Source organism: Linepithema humile, chromosome 1, assembly GCF_040581485.1.
Source record: "Linepithema humile isolate Giens D197 chromosome 1, Lhum_UNIL_v1.0, whole genome shotgun sequence".
NCBI classification, from domain to species: Eukaryota; Metazoa; Arthropoda; class Insecta; order Hymenoptera; family Formicidae; genus Linepithema; species Linepithema humile.
In genome coordinates this window covers 28070777-28086727 of record NC_090128.1, presented here as the reverse complement: position 1 = coordinate 28086727, position 15951 = coordinate 28070777, and the positions used below count along the sequence as shown (strand labels likewise).

The 15951-nt window shown below is 29.6% G+C and overlaps 2 protein-coding genes across 5 annotated transcripts; both read right to left on the bottom strand.

The window, feature by feature from the left end:
- Window positions 1-148: 148 nt before the first annotated feature.
- Window positions 149-8828, bottom strand: LOC136997542 (uncharacterized). Of its 4 annotated transcripts, none has more exons than XM_067348454.1 (6): window positions 8535-8828; window positions 3123-3346; window positions 2612-2857; window positions 2231-2353; window positions 1342-2139; window positions 149-1052 (listed from the first exon to the last, which is right to left on the bottom strand). In XM_067348454.1, exons 2-6 carry the CDS (start codon window positions 3331-3333, stop codon window positions 931-933), a joined length of 1500 nt encoding a protein of 499 aa, XP_067204555.1. In that variant the 5' UTR covers window positions 3334-3346; window positions 8535-8828; the 3' UTR covers window positions 149-930. The 4 variants fall into 4 exon arrangements, 3 of the variants coding, with proteins under 3 accessions (XP_067204555.1, XP_067204556.1, XP_067204554.1); XM_067348455.1 differs by lacking the exon at window positions 8535-8828 and having other exon boundaries at window positions 1342-1749; window positions 1834-2139; window positions 3123-6634; XM_067348453.1 differs by lacking the exon at window positions 8535-8828 and having other exon boundaries at window positions 3123-6634.
- A 906-nt stretch (window positions 8829-9734) lies between these two features.
- LOC136997297 (uncharacterized) lies at window positions 9735-13505 on the bottom strand. Its single transcript, XM_067347891.1, has one exon. The coding sequence runs from the start codon at window positions 13503-13505 to the stop codon at window positions 9915-9917; it is 3591 nt and encodes a 1196-aa protein (XP_067203992.1). The 3' UTR covers window positions 9735-9914.
- Window positions 13506-15951: the final 2446 nt, after the last annotated feature.

Sequence of the window (15951 nt, the reverse complement as noted above, 5' to 3'; positions counted from 1 at the left end):
ATATGTTAACTAAAAATAAATGAAAAAGAATCGATGAAGAGCAAAAGATACATAGATTAGATACTGAAGTGGCTAAAAAAGAATTTGTTATATCATATCTGTTGTATCATACTCAGACAGTTTCTGATAACCTTTATCCGCACATCACCCAGATAGCATTTGGATATTCTGACAATGTTCGTAGGATATTTGACCGGGAAATTAATGATATTCTTAGAATATTCAAAACATATCCTGGGATATTCTCACACAGTATAATCTGGGAATGACCAAATGTCCGCTATTTTCTAATCCTGAGTATATACTGGCGATATTCGAAAAAAATCCTGGCCATATTCAAGGAATATTCTGGATATATATGGACAATATGCTTAGTATATGCGGAGAATATTCTAAGCATATGGGTAAGGTCACAATGTATGGATTGAATGTCTTTATATAGAATGTGCACATTATATATATATTTTTTTTAATATATATATATATATATTAAAAGTAATGTTCTAATAATATGAAGATACTCTGAGATATATTGAAAGAATTTCTTAATATTATTATAACATCCTTAACGCGTATAACATGTTCACATTCTGTAAAAGACATTCAACCCATGCAATGTAGATATGCCGATGCATATCTAATAATAAAAATTAATTACAGTATATTTTTCTATTTATTTATATAATGTAAACATTTAAAATTTAACAATCGTTATACACTTTATATATATCGACCATCATAAAATAACATAGTATAGTTTTTCTATTAACGTTGTCATTATAAAACGATTAAAATAAATTATTATCACAATGAGCAAAATTAATGCCGCAACTAAACTTTTCGAGAAAATGCAAAAAAAATGTTAGTAAATTAAATGTCGTTCAAAAAAAAAATTACGGTATACTTGTATGATCTTAACAACTAAGTTTTTTAATTTACTTTTTTTTTATTTTTTGCGCTATTAGCGCGTTCTTTGGCGTGTGCTAGCCAAGTTTTTATTGGTGCAGCAATATCATTCTCGGTTGCACCTGTAAATCGTTTGCCGACCACATCTGGAAATTATATATTATTTAAATAAGATGTATTAATAAAAAAAAATGGTATTTGGGAAAAGCTATACAACATTATGCACAATTATATGCTAAAAATATGTATGCGGTTTTAGCCGAGAATAATTATACATAATTATATGAAATTATGCATAATTATACAAATACTAAATACTATTTTTATTTAGATTGCACATTTATGCATTATTATTCTGGGCCAAAATTGATGCATATTTGTATAATTATGCAGAATTTTTTTGTCGAGTAGTACAATGAAAAGTAGAAAACTCACACAAAATTGCTTTACAAATACGCAAGTCTGAGAAAACTTCTTTCTTTTTGCCACCAACCCAACTAAATTGTTCTGCCAAGTCGTCGGAAAACAATTTACGCATTAACTGTAGGGACATATGTTTTAATGTCTTTCCACCGGTTTGCAGAAGCTCTTTTATAACTTGACTTCTGAATTCCTTGTTTGTCAAGTTCTCCTCCAATTCCCGTAAATCGCCATCAATAGTTTTGAGAGGGAGATTTATTAGTACATTCTCTTTCTCCTCCTCTAATAGATCATCTTCAAATTTTCGATTCAATGTTGCAAATGATTCCTTCCTAATTGTTTTTATTTCCCTTTGCAAATTCTGTATATCAAACTTTATGTTAGTTAATGATCTCACGACAAAGCGTTGAAACACGTTCACACCTATAATAATTAAAAAGAAATACTTTAAAAATTGTTTCTTTAATAAAAAAAAGATACATTCTAATAAAATATAAGTTTGCTTACTTTGATTATTATTAAATATATGACTTATTGGCGAATAGTCTATCAAAGGAGATGCATTTTCTTTTTGTTGTTCGAATTCGGGAAAATCAAAAATAATATTGTCATCAATATTCAAAGTTGGTTCTGACGTTATTACATTCGTAGCTTGATTTTCAGCTGCATGAGAATGAATGTGACGTACAACGGTACCAGGACTATTTTGATTTCTTGCAAATTCCGTATTTTTTCTTGCATATTTATTCGATAATGTATCCTGCGAATTGATACTTCCGTTATTGGATGCATAACTCGGTTCATTTGGCAATTCTGTAAGGAAGCAAAAACAGAAAAAAACTTATTTCAACATAAAAAACCAGAAAGAAAAGTTTGTTTTAAGAATATAAATAATTCTCTGTACTTTTTTTCGCTGGTATGCTTTGTGAAGTACAAGGAGATTTATTGAAGACTGGTATATCATTTGTTATCTGCGGCGTTGTATCATTTATGGCCAAGCGTTGATTACCATTTTTTATCAAAACAGCTGGAAATTAAAAGGAAATATATTCATTATTTTAGGAATAATGGGAATCTTAACAAGTAATAAATAAAAGACATCTATATTTTATGTTTTTATAATACTACAAAATTGTATAGTATAACTTATGATTGAGGAATCTTGTCACGCAACTTAATAATTTCAAATAAAATTAATAATTAACCTGCGCGCGATTAGTATTTATAAAATTTCTGCATAAATCTGACGAATTTATATTTTTTACTCCAAATTATTTTATTTTACCTTTCTCTTTCTTTGCCTTGTAAATGTTAATAGGAGTCTTTGAATTGATGGTTTGAGGAGGATGGGGAAAAGGGTCTAATTGAACTTCTGTTCCATTGAATTCTTCCTCGTCGCTGCTGCTATTGCTCATTCGTGCTCTCTTTTTTCTAGATCGCTTTGACTTGTCCGCTCTTGCGTCTGAATCGTTATCAAAATCCGTTAATAATTCTGCATCTTTCAGCTTGGCCTTAGCTTTCTCATACGATGCTATAAATAAGAATTAATTATATAAATATTTTATATATATAAAAAATATAAATGCATATTAAATATTAAAGGCTTCCGTTGTTTAAAGGAATTGGCACTTTATATTGTAGTTTGCGAAACGTTATTCTATTGCAGAAATACGCACTTATCACTCGGAAACCAATGCCATAGAAAATATGTGAATATTATTTTAGCAATAAAAAATCTGCGTCAAAGAAGAAGAATGTGCAATATATTGCATAAATTATTAAGAATTTATACTTACAATCCTTGGCTATTATTTTTATAACTGGAATGTTCGTCCATAATTCCTTAGGTGGTTCCATGTTCCGAATAGCCTTTTCGTAGCGCTGTACATTTGTCAAAGTGGGCCATCGAGCCATTGACATGTCCTCATTTAACCAATTGCTTGGTATTAGTTGCAATCCATCGGAAAACTCGATGACGGCATAATAATCATGTTCCGACGGTGACATTATTTTTGGAGATCTACATTCAAATGGCATTTATATCAGTATGCAATAAAGGAAATACAGCAAAATTGTTTTTTGCAAGTGTAATTTTGACATATTTCATGACAACTTTTTGTAAAGACCATATTTGTAATTCTGATAGAGTATGTACTGCATATATTCCAATTAATGAAGAGTTGCAAGGTTGTTTATAAACGTCATCTCGATGAAGAAATTCTCGTCCTATAATTACGAAACTCTTTAGTTGCAAACAATATGCTATGTTTTCTATAAGAACAATTTTCCCACAACTTAAACCACAGCAGCAATTTGCATTGTTGCCTGCCTTTAGCGTCACATTTCCACGTCTTATACATTTGTATTGGGGGTCACTACAATGTGCAATAAGAGGTCCAGTGTTATGCTTTGATTTGAGATCAACTTTGAATTCAGTTTCCACCGAAGCCTTAATGATAACTGTGTTGTTTTCCATTTCAGCTATTCGTCGTACAATTTGCTGTAAGGGCTGATTGGGTTTTCTTACAAATCTTTTCAATGTCTGCATATAATTTTCAAATTTATATGCGCTAAAACCATCTAAAGGACCAAACTTTTCGACATCCTCGACAAGGTGTACGAGCCCGTGGACATTGTGCGAGACATTGTGATTTCCATACAATTTTGCGAAAGAAGAAACATAATGTTCTAGCAGCTGTTGTGTATATGGTAAAAGAGAGTGTAATTTTTCACAGCACATTATTCTTACAGCCACGTGCAAAGATACAAAATGATTATACAGATCAGATCGCAACTTTGATTTTAAAGCTATAGGGCCCGTGTACAACAAGAATTGGCGATATTCCGTAGCTTTCCACATTCTAGCATATCTTAGCGACTTTGGTTTTCGTCCAAATTCAATTGGAAGGCATGGTAACAACTCGTTTTCTAAGCGTGCTGATATTTGCTGCTGTATAAGAAGTCGAAGACGATATTTTAAGTCACCATATAACCATAAGTTTAACGATTTACGAGTAACTCCCAAACAAACTAGATGCATGTAATCTTCGGGTACATTCGTAACGGGGCCAAAATTTGGTATTTCCAATAGATTGCATGTAATGCCGTCTTTATGATATGATTCATCAGTTTTATTTTTAAAATCTTTATCTGTTCTTTGCGGTGCGCCAAAGCGTGGAAAACAAATTCGGTTTTTAATGTAATCTCCTTCAACTGTGCATTTTGTGCAACTTCTGTAGCCCGTATGTGATATTACGCTTAATGCAAAGGACTTTGCTGGTGTATCACATATCAGTTGAAATATATAGCAAGGGAAATGTCGACCATTGTGAATATAATTCCGTCTGAACATAATATTTTAGCTTCTTCTACTAAATCTTCAAAAAAATTATTTGCCGAGGCAGGTTTTTCTTTTCCACAATAAATTCCAACAGTGAAAACATTTCTGTACGGTATTACAGATGCTAAAATTGGCCACAGCTGATCCGGCATTGATTTCCAAAGTGGTAGTCCATCAACACTAAGTTGCAAATTAATGCAATCTGTAAGGTCCCCGGTTACCCGGGATAGTATTTTTAATATGCCACTTGTTAAACCAAGATGGAAATATATTCCTGATGGAACATCTCGTAATGTAGTTTTTTTAGGTGTTTGCAGAAGTGTCCGCGTGACTCTACAGGTAAACAGGAAAATTCAGTACATTCATGCTGTCGTAACCGTCTTAATAATTGTGATAACGCATCATGCTTGATATGATATCTAATTGCTCAATCAATAAGGAATTTTTTCATCGGCTCATTACCCTCTTGTTCTTCGTACTCTTGAAATTGTGGCAAATTAGCTACTTCATCATTGATGTCGTCTTCTTGTTCTGAAGATTCAGAATCGCTGAATTTGTAATGTATCATAGAAACTTACGAATAATATTTTTACGCGGAAATTGGCCGATCTTCTTTAATTAATTTCTCATTAATTATTGCGAAAATCGCAAAACAGTAGAGGACTTTTCTATTCGGTTTAACCCGCTCTACCTACACCCGAGAGGTGATTCAGCAATTACCGGACACCCTGTATACAATAGCTTTTTTAATAAGGTTTAATATGTACGACAGACAACTTTTTTTGATAATTAATGACGCGGAACTGTTCGCAAATAATCCGTTATTTTTATTCTTCGCTTTTAGGTGTCCTTGGCTGTTACAAGGAAAGCCGGGCAAGCAAAAGAAGACGTAAAACATGGAAGGACGACGGCGATGATCGAGACTAATGAGAGCACGTCGAGAGAAACGCTCCAGCCGCTCGAGGTCTAGCCTGGCTTGGCGCGGTGCGGCGAGACGTGAGCCGGCCCTGCTTAAAATGATAGATAGGAAATGATAGAAAATTCTGGCTTTCCTTTCCAATGGTGATTTTGAATCCCTTATTTCGTAACGCACTTACGAATTTTTACATAGGTGGCTTTAATTCAACTCTAACTGTCCCTATAATTTATCCTTATGATAATTAATATGTTATACAATAATATATACAAATAATGTAAAACATTTTTATACGTGTAGTATGTGACTCTATGTTGTTTTATATATGTATGTATGTAATATTATGTTACTTTATATACGTGTATATGTAATTCTATATTACTTTATATAAGTGTGTATATGTGATTCTATATTACTTTATATACGTGTTTGTATGTGATTCTATGTTATTTTATATACGTGTATATGTAATTCTATATTACTTTATATATGTGTGTATGTGATATGTTACTTTACATACCTGTGTATGTAACTCTATGTTACTTTATATACATGTATATGTAATTTTATATTACTTTATATACGTATATGTATGTGATTCTATATTACTTTATATATATATATATATACATATTTAAAACTGTCTTAATATATAAACCAATTATAAAGTCGAATTAGCATCTAAAGACGATAAGATAGTCATCAAATAAGAACGGTCTATATCTAGAGACTATCTATATATAGAAGGCACAATAATACACGATATAAAGCAAGAACAACTAATATGGCCTGATATGGAGAATAGAGAATGATAAACTACTTAAGCAAGTAATGGAGTGGACCAATAGGATAAGAAAAGAGAAAAAAACCTAAGTAAACAGATGGAGAAAATAAAAAAAATTAATAAGTAAAAGGAAGGGACAATTGGAATAAATAGAGATTAGGTATTGTACAACATTGTAAGACGAATTATTGCATAAACCAAAAAATATATATTTATAATTATAAAGTTTTTAAACAAGATGAGATTTATGACATATTAAATTATATATATATATATATATATATATATATATATATATATTGCATATACATATATGAAACACATTAATAACATTTATAAATGTTAATTTGTAGTTTATCTTTCAGAACATAAAAATTATATTTTTGATGTGTAACAAAAATAAAAAAATACAAATCAGAAAATTGGAAGTAATAAAATACTAAATGAATCTACAGGTAAACAGGAAAATTCAGTACATTCATGCTGTCGTAACCGTCTTAATAATTGTGATAACGCATCATGCTTGATATGATATCTAATTGCCCAATCAATAAGGAATTTTTTCATCGGCTCATTACCCTCTTGTTCTTCGTACTCTTGAAATTGTGGCAAATTAGCTACTTCATCATTGATGTCGTCTTCTTGTTCTGAAGATTCAGAATCGCTGAATTTGCGAACGTGAAGATATTCATATTCATATTCGTTCCATAACACTTCTGTTTCGCAATCCTTTTGTACCTGTTCCTCATTATTATTATCACTATCATTATTATCATAATGATTATCTTGAAGATTTATCTCATCATATCTGCTTTTGTTGGTTTGCAATAACTCGTCTTCTACATTTGAACTGGTCTGTGGGGAAGAATCAGTGTCATCCAATAATGCCTTCGATAACAGTTGTATCTCTTCTTGCCGAAGTCTGCGACGATGTCGATTAGAATAGGAGCTTATATTTTTCAATAAGCTTTTTCGATTCATTGTCACCTGCGCATTTACTAATTTGTATTACTCTTCATTATAATAGCCTTGTGCGAATTTATCGATATAAACTGCCACGCAAAAAATATATAATTGCCAGTAATGACAAAATACAAAATATAAATTATTAAAAAAGACCGGTGGTAAAAAACACTAAACTTTAATTGTTATTAATTTTTATATATTTTTAATAATCACACAAGAGATTCTAGAGAGTGTTAAATAGCGCTAGATTTATTTTATGTACATTTAGAATCTGTTTATATTTGGAAATGTTTATGAAAAAGGTCTGATTTCTTTGAAATATTTTAAATAATTTTAAATACTTACTAAAATATAAACAACGGAATTAAAAAGTGTACATAACAAGACTGCATATTTGCAATAGTGAGAAAGCATGATATGTAGCGAAAAATATGAAGTGCAAGTATGGGAGAGAGGATTCAATAAACACAAAAAGAACTACGAAACATATAAAGTCGAACGAATATATAGTCGTTTCTTTAAAATTATTTATGTTAAGTACTACTTAAATGAGTTCCTAAGACATCATTTCATTGATAATATAAAATAAGTAATTCTGCAGACATGAAAACAATACTTTACGAAATAGTTTTTATAGTAGTAGTATTTAATAGTCACTTCTTAAAAACGGATCTTAATACTTGTATATTTCATAGTCATGTTATTTCTTATAAGAACATTAAGCTTTTTCGTGCTTCATCTCATTAATCTAAAAAATGTTTTTTAATATCAAAGCAAATTTTATTTGTGACCGCGCGCATAGAATGTTCTATAAAATATAACCTTAATTATAAGTATCAAAAATTTTCTGAGATTTAACACTGGGAAATCTTTGATATTAGATTGAGGTTATTTCGCAATTCGGTGCATGAAAAACACGAAAAGTTGTGCTCTCAAGTCGCGTCTTACTTGAGACTTGTCGGGATGTGAAATAGGGCTTGTTCGTTTTAGCTACACTGGGGCTGCTCTGGGTCTGCTCTACACAGGACAATACAGGATAGATAAATAGTTTGTCCTGTATTATCTTGTTTAGAGTAGACCCAGAGCTGCCCCAGTGCAGCTAAAACGAACAAGCCCATAGATATATTGAAATTCAACAATAAATCTTTTGCACCGGCTAAAAGTGCAAAAAAAATATATATATATGGGTAAAATAAAAATACCTCTTTTCGCTAGGATTCCTCGCTCGACACGTAATCTAGGTGGATTGACTTCAGAAAATAGGCACGATAGACGAAAACCAAAGGCCCAAAAGTAACAAGCAAACCATTCACGACGAGCACGAGATGACAGCGATTAATGAACAATGGCTAATGTGAATGGTGGCGCGCGCCACGCGCCGGTGGGCGGCGCGACGTGCAGCACTGGCATGCAGTTTTTGCCATAAAAACGCGGACTGATTATTATAGCGTTTTTCATTGAAACTGCACTCGTGCAGTGTTTCCATAACAGCAATGTTAAAATTTGCACAAAGACAGTGTATATTTTAACATTGCTCTCATGGAAACACTGCACGAGTGCAGTCCTAATGAAAAACGCCATTAGATTCAATAGAACGTGACAACATTAATTAATGACCAATGAAAAAATGACTAATGAAAAAAAATATATATATATGTATATATACATGTCCATAGGAAATTTAGAATACTAGAACAATACAGGCGCGCGCTGCGCGCGCGCACTTATTATAGTAATTTAATAATTAAAAAATATAAATATTTTAATAAATTTTTTTTATTTTAAAAAACCGTCAAAATAACCTTCACTCTCAATCTATCAAACATATCTTCGCATATCCACTCTTGTTTACATTTTTTCAAGCTGTCAAATTGTACAGACGTATTCCCTGTTCAAAAAACGCATTTTTTTAAAAAGAGTGAAAAAAGAGTGAAAAAGTGAAAAAAGAAGAAGGAAAGGGTAAAAGAGAAAAGTAAAAAAAAAGATAAGTAATAATTTTAAAAATTCTCATACTTATAGCGCGCACCACTTCCAGTACATGCTTTCCTCTCCGTGCACGCTGTTCTTTATGCTTCTTATTAATCCGAGTGTTTTTTTATGAGTACTTTTATGAATACTTTTTTACATCATTTAAAAATTAAAAAAAAATGAATTTTAACAAATATCATCTAGCAATTGCAAATATCTCTCAAAGTCGATCTTTCAAATGGAGATTATTGTTTGTATGAAGTTAAATCATCAATGTATTATTTGAAAGATCGACTTTGAGAGATATTTGCAATTGCTTTAAAATTTCAAGTACTTAATTACATTATTTAAAAATTAATAAATAAAGAAATTAATAAATATATCCAGCGAACTCCAGAGCAATAATTAATACATTTAGCGCCATATATATCCATTTATACATATAAAAAAAAGTAAAACTTTAGTTTGCTTCGAGAAACTAAATAACCGATGGTTCTAATGTCATCAAAATCGACGTATAATATTTGCAATTGCTGGATGATATTTGTTAATTACATAATTAACTATAACATACATCTTTAAATACAGCTTTCAATTTAATATATATTTTTATTTCACATATATATTTCTTTATATACATAATTTTTAACGTGTCTATTATCTCGTTGATTACCAAGAAAAACTTTTAATGCTTGCCAAGAACGAACTCTTGAGAAAGCAACATATAATTGCCCATGATTAAAAACATCTTTGCGAAGATCTATTCCTACTCTATCAAACGTTTGCCCTTGTGATTTATTAATTGTCATAGCAAATGCTAATTTTACTGGAAACTGTCTTCTTGAAAAGGTAAAAGGATATATATTTTCGCAATATAATGTTATACGATTTAAAAAAACGATATCTCCTGCCTTATCACCCGTTAAGATTTTACATTTCAATAAATGATCTGTAAGTTCTATAATCATTAATCTAGTACCATTACAAAGACCTTCATTGATACTAAGATTTCTAATCAACATAATAATGCAATTTGGCTTTAAACGTAATTCATAAGGAGGAAGACATGATGGAGATAAACTGTTTAAATATTCTGGTAACAAAGCTTCACCAATATCGCCATTATCATCACAATTCATAGTACTATCAACACTTGTATAAATTCGTTCATTAGTTATATCTAATAATTCAACAACTTTTTTATTAATTTCATCTACGTCAGTATTTCTTGCAGAAAGTATAGCACATTTAGCCATTTTGGTAAATTCCTTTTTCCGTATTAAATCGCCATATATATCTTCTACAATATCAGCATTAATAGGTGCTATACAACATTCAGGAATTTGTATGTTATCATTAGAATCATTCAATATGCCATCTCCCATATCTAAAAGAAATTTTGCAAATTCAATTTCTTCTGGAAGAACTCTCATATTTTGTGTTAAAGAATAATTTACAAAATATTTCCAAATAGCACTAAATTTAATAGAAAGATTTACAATTTCATTTCGAGTACCATGTACTTTTATAGGCAGAAGTTGTCTAAAATCACCACCTAATAAAACAATTTTTCCACCGAAAGGTAAATTATTGTTCATAATATCACGCAATGTTCGATCCATAATTTCTAAAGCATATCGTGGTGACATTGGTGCTTCATCCCAGATGAAAATATCTGTATTTTTCAAATATTGAGCTTTCTTTGATTGGATTTTAATAGCAGATGTTGAATCAGCAAATAATGGAACCGGCAATCCAAATGTCTTATGAACTGTTTTTCCAGCAGGTAATAATGTCGCTGCAATACCCGTAAAAGCCATTGCACACACGTGTTTGTTTCTAATTTTTGCTAAATGATAAATAGTTGTATATATAAATGTTTTACCTGATCCACCTGGACCATCAATATAAAAACAATAATTATTATTATAAATATTGTTATCTAATTTATTTAACACAAGATCAACTATTTCTTTTTGTTTATCATTTAATTGTTTATATTGTTTGGTACCTATTTCCATAGCTTGTTCAAATATCACATAATCATTCTCTTCGTTTAACAACTCAGTTTCTAATAATTGCTCCATTTGTGGAAAATCAGCAAGACTTTTGCCTTCAGTACAAAGCATATTATTGATTTGTATATATGCTTTCTTCTGTCTTTGTAACATACCAAAATGTCGAACATAATCCTCCGACAAAGCTGTTTTAAAGTTATCCCATAATTCTTCAGGATGTAATGGCTGACAATGTAATAATATTCGTACAAATAATTTACGAAGTTGTCGTGGCATCATCCATCCAACAGCTTCATTCATAGCTCGATTCCATTCATCATCATCTTCGATTAAACCTAAAGCCAAACATGCTGCCGTAAATGATTGACATAATTCTCCATTTACAGTTCTTAAATTATTAAAACTTGTAGCCCCCTTTATTGTAAGTAATAATAATCGTAAATGAAATAATTCTGTTTGAGATGGACTAACAGAATACATTCGTCCTATGCAATTATAGTGACTTTTGCGTTTAACCCAGTGTGACACATTTCTATCATTAATTTTCTCTTTTTTAAATGTATAATAGCGTGGAATTTCAATATATAAATATTGTCTTGCTTCTTCATCACGCAAATTTAATGAAAAATAATTGATTAACATAGTAACCTGGCTTAATGCAGAAGTTATTGTGTCTTCATTAGATTCATTTTCAATTATAATATTTTGTTCGTTAGGAAGATGGACTGGTAAACGCATTATAGTATGGCTTTTATCTTGTAACTTCTTACCAAGGATACGCCCACAGGCTTCTACAGGTCCAACATAACGAGTTTCGATATAATTGTGTATCTCATCATGATCAATAATTACATTTTCTGTTATTGGTTCAATGGTTATAGCAGCAACATCGTGCCCTTTATAAATATATTTATATAGATATTTAACCGATTTGATACTTGAAACTACTTCAACATTAATATGACAATTAAATATAATCGATAAAGTAGGACAATATGGAACAACATAACGATTATCAACTATATAACCACCAGGACGTTTAAAATTTTTACCATTATTTCGTCGACAATAATAGGGATAAGCATCTTCATCCATTTTAGTCTCTTCAAAATAAGATTTCGGATAATGTTTCGAACATTTACCATCTACCAGACACCAATCACCACAAGGTCCATGAATCATATGCTTCATAACTATATCATGTAAAATACGATTGTCAGATGGATCAGGAATTTCAGCAGAAATATATTTGTCAACAATCTGTGGAGTTGTTATTTTAAAATTATATTTTAAAGTAATCAACATATAAACATGAGGCAAACCACGTTTTTGAAATTCAATAACATACACAAACGCTGCTACTTCACCAAAAAATTTTTGCTTAACAATCAAGTCAATTAAATAATTTTTTTTAATGTTAAAAACGCGAGCACAAATGTCAGGTCTATCAGAAGCTTGCTGACCAGGCAAAAGATTTTCTTCAATTTCACGCCATTTTGGATTACAAGTCATTGTAATGAAAAGATCTGGTTTTCCAAATTTACTAACAATTGCCATTGCATCTTGATAATTTTGCATCATATTACGTGGTGATCCAATAAATGTGGAAGGAAGTATTACCATTTTGCCAATACGTCCATTTAAATGATTTGCCATAGTTTGTATATAATCTCTTAAATCTTGATATGTTTCAGAACGTAGTTCTTTTTGATGAGTTTTGCAATAATCAATTTTATCCTTTTCCATTTTTACATAACTATCCACAAGCCATTGTTGAAATAAGCGACGACCTAATATAAAAACATTAAATTCATCACGAATAGCCATACGATATTTAATATATTGTCCTCTTGTTATTCGTTTATTGCTATTTAATTTTGTTAAATCACGATGCCAACCTTGAGTGCCATATGGATAAAATAATGGATATATCCATGGTTCAACATTTGGATCCATAATACTTACTTTTTGCAAAATTTTAGTATTTTTATTACGTATTGTAACATATGATTCTGGAATTTCTCCATCAGCAGTAGTACGAAAAACAGCTGCAACTTCATTAGTTCTTTGAGCATTATATCGACGTCGATCCATACCTGATCTTAAAGTAAATGATAATTGTAATCCTGGTAACAAATCACCAGATTCCATTTCCAAACGTCGTTGATTTTCTAATTCTTCACCCATTATTTGATAAGATTGAGCAAATACATTAGATCTCCGCATTATATGTTCAAGGTTTTGAACAATTTCAAAATCTAAACACGAATTTTGATTAAGACGATGATCGATCGCTTCATTTAAATCCACAATAAAAAGTTGACCGTAAGAAGGACTTTCATTTTGCGCAGCATATAACGCTGTATTAATTTGATAATAAATCTGTCCTTGTATTTTAAAACAGTACGGACCAGGTCGTCTATTTTGAAAATTAATTAAATTGGCATTAAATGATGCAAATGAAAATGAACTGTTATAACTGCGAATATGTTTAAAAAAATCATTAGATTTTACATGACTACCATCAAATAAATTATGAATAAATTGAGGAAATTCAGGCAATGGTTGCAAATATACTGCGCCATGATTGCAACAATCGTGAAATGAATTGCCTTTATTAGATATTTTTTCGGCTGCAAAATATTTTGCATTGCAATGAACACAAGACACATCCATAGAACCAATATAGTATTCATTTATGTCGTCAATTAATATTGTATTATTAATATTTAAACAAGGTTGTTGTTTTTTCTGTGATCGATAATGAGATAGATATTCTGCATAACTTTTTTTTGCTGATTTAATGATATAGTATTTCCAGGATCTCCTTCAATTATTTCTTCATTTATTTCTATTATGCGATTAGTATGTATGTTATCAGTGCAACTAATTTGTTTGTTTATTAGTGTAATATCTAAAGAATGTTCTTTGTTCAGTTCTGTTATATGATTATCATGTATTGTACCAGTAACATTTATAGCATATTTTCTATAATCAACTGTTTTTAATTTATTTTTTATTTCTTTAGCAACTGAATAACGACGATGTTGATTTTCTGCAATTCTTTCACGACATTGTCGTTGAAATTCATGTTCTTCGTTTAAAGTACGCTCTTTCTTACGTTTCGGCATTTGACAAAAATATAAGTATACACTATATTAATTTTATAATATACTTATATTATTTATATTATATTATATATATTTATATAATTACATTAATTATAAAATTCTATTTATTAAATTTAAACAAATATGTTATCAAAATTTAGTTTGTTTTATTCTTTTAATTGTTAGTATACAATAAAAATTATATATAAAGAATTTTTTTAATGCATGCAAATATGTAGGAAAATGATAAATATCAACATTATTATCATCATAGTTATCATCATTGTTATCATCATCATTATTATCATCATTATCATCATCATCATCATCATCATTATTATCATCATCATCATCATCATCATCATCATCATCATCATCATCATCATCATCATCATCATCATCATCATCATCATCATAATTATCATCATAATCTTTATCATCAATTATCATTCATTAAGATTAACATTATATTTATTATCAATTACACATATAATAAATTACACATAAAATAAATTACAACACAATAATTAATAATATAAATATAACTGTAATAAAATATTAACTAAGTGTTTAAAATTACTATTTATATACAACGTAATTATATATTACAACACAATATAATTAAACATTTTAATATAATAATAATAATTATATTCAACTAATTAGTAATATTATAATATGAATAGATATTCTTCTCTTCTCCTTTTTTCTTGTTTTCCCTTTTTCTTTTTCTGTCTCTCTATTGTTTATATTTATTAATTTTTTCTAGAACTTCACTCAAAGTACCTGAAACAAAAGAAATAATAAATATTAATATATTTATATTTATTTTAAAAATATAAAAAATTATTATACACTACTCAAAAAAAGTAATATAAGACTAATATAAGTACTATATGACTTTGAGAGATATTTGCAATTGCTGGATGATATTTGTTAAAATTTATTTCTTCAAAATTTTTAAATAATGTAATTAAATACTTGAAATTTTAAAGAAAATTTTAACAAATATCATCGAGCAATTGCAAATATCTCTCAAAGTCAATCTCTCAAATGGAGATTGTTGTTTGTATGAAATTAAATCATCAATGTATTCTAATTTCATACAAATAAAAATCTTTATTTGAGAGATCGACTTTGAAAGATATTTGCAATTGCTCGATGATATTTGTTAAAATTTTCTTTAAAATTTCAAGTAGGGGAAGGTGGGGTAAAACGGACCGCGGGGTAAAATGGTCCATTTGCTAGATCTTATTAGTAAGTACCTCTATCTGCTGGATAAACATAAAATTAATTTCCTTTTTGATGTTTTTTAACTGTTTAAAAATTACGTCATTATATCATAAGACTATCATAAGTTATTTATAAAGAAACGTCAAATTCTTGCAAATAGATTTCGTGATCTAATTTCTTAGTATTACATTTTAAGTGACTAAGATTGCAAAACTTAATATTTTTAAATTTTTCTACAAGTTCCATATTTCTGGTTATTGAGAAGTAATATTTCATCAGTTACATTTAAA

Coding starts and splice junctions, on each gene's coding strand:
- LOC136997542 (XM_067348453.1), bottom strand. CDS start 3,363: ATGCCATTTGAATGTAGATCTCCAAAAATAATGTCACCGTCGGAACAT. Junction 2,140..2,230: donor AAGCATACCAGCGAAAAAAA/GTACAGAGAATT, acceptor GCTTCCTTACAG/AATTGCCAAATGAACCGAGT. Junction 1,053..1,341: donor TATTTGTAAAGCAATTTTGT/GTGAGTTTTCTA, acceptor TATAATTTCCAG/ATGTGGTCGGCAAACGATTT.
- LOC136997297 (XM_067347891.1), bottom strand. CDS start 13,505: ATGGGTGAAGAATTAGAAAATCAACGACGTTTGGAAATGGAATCTGGT.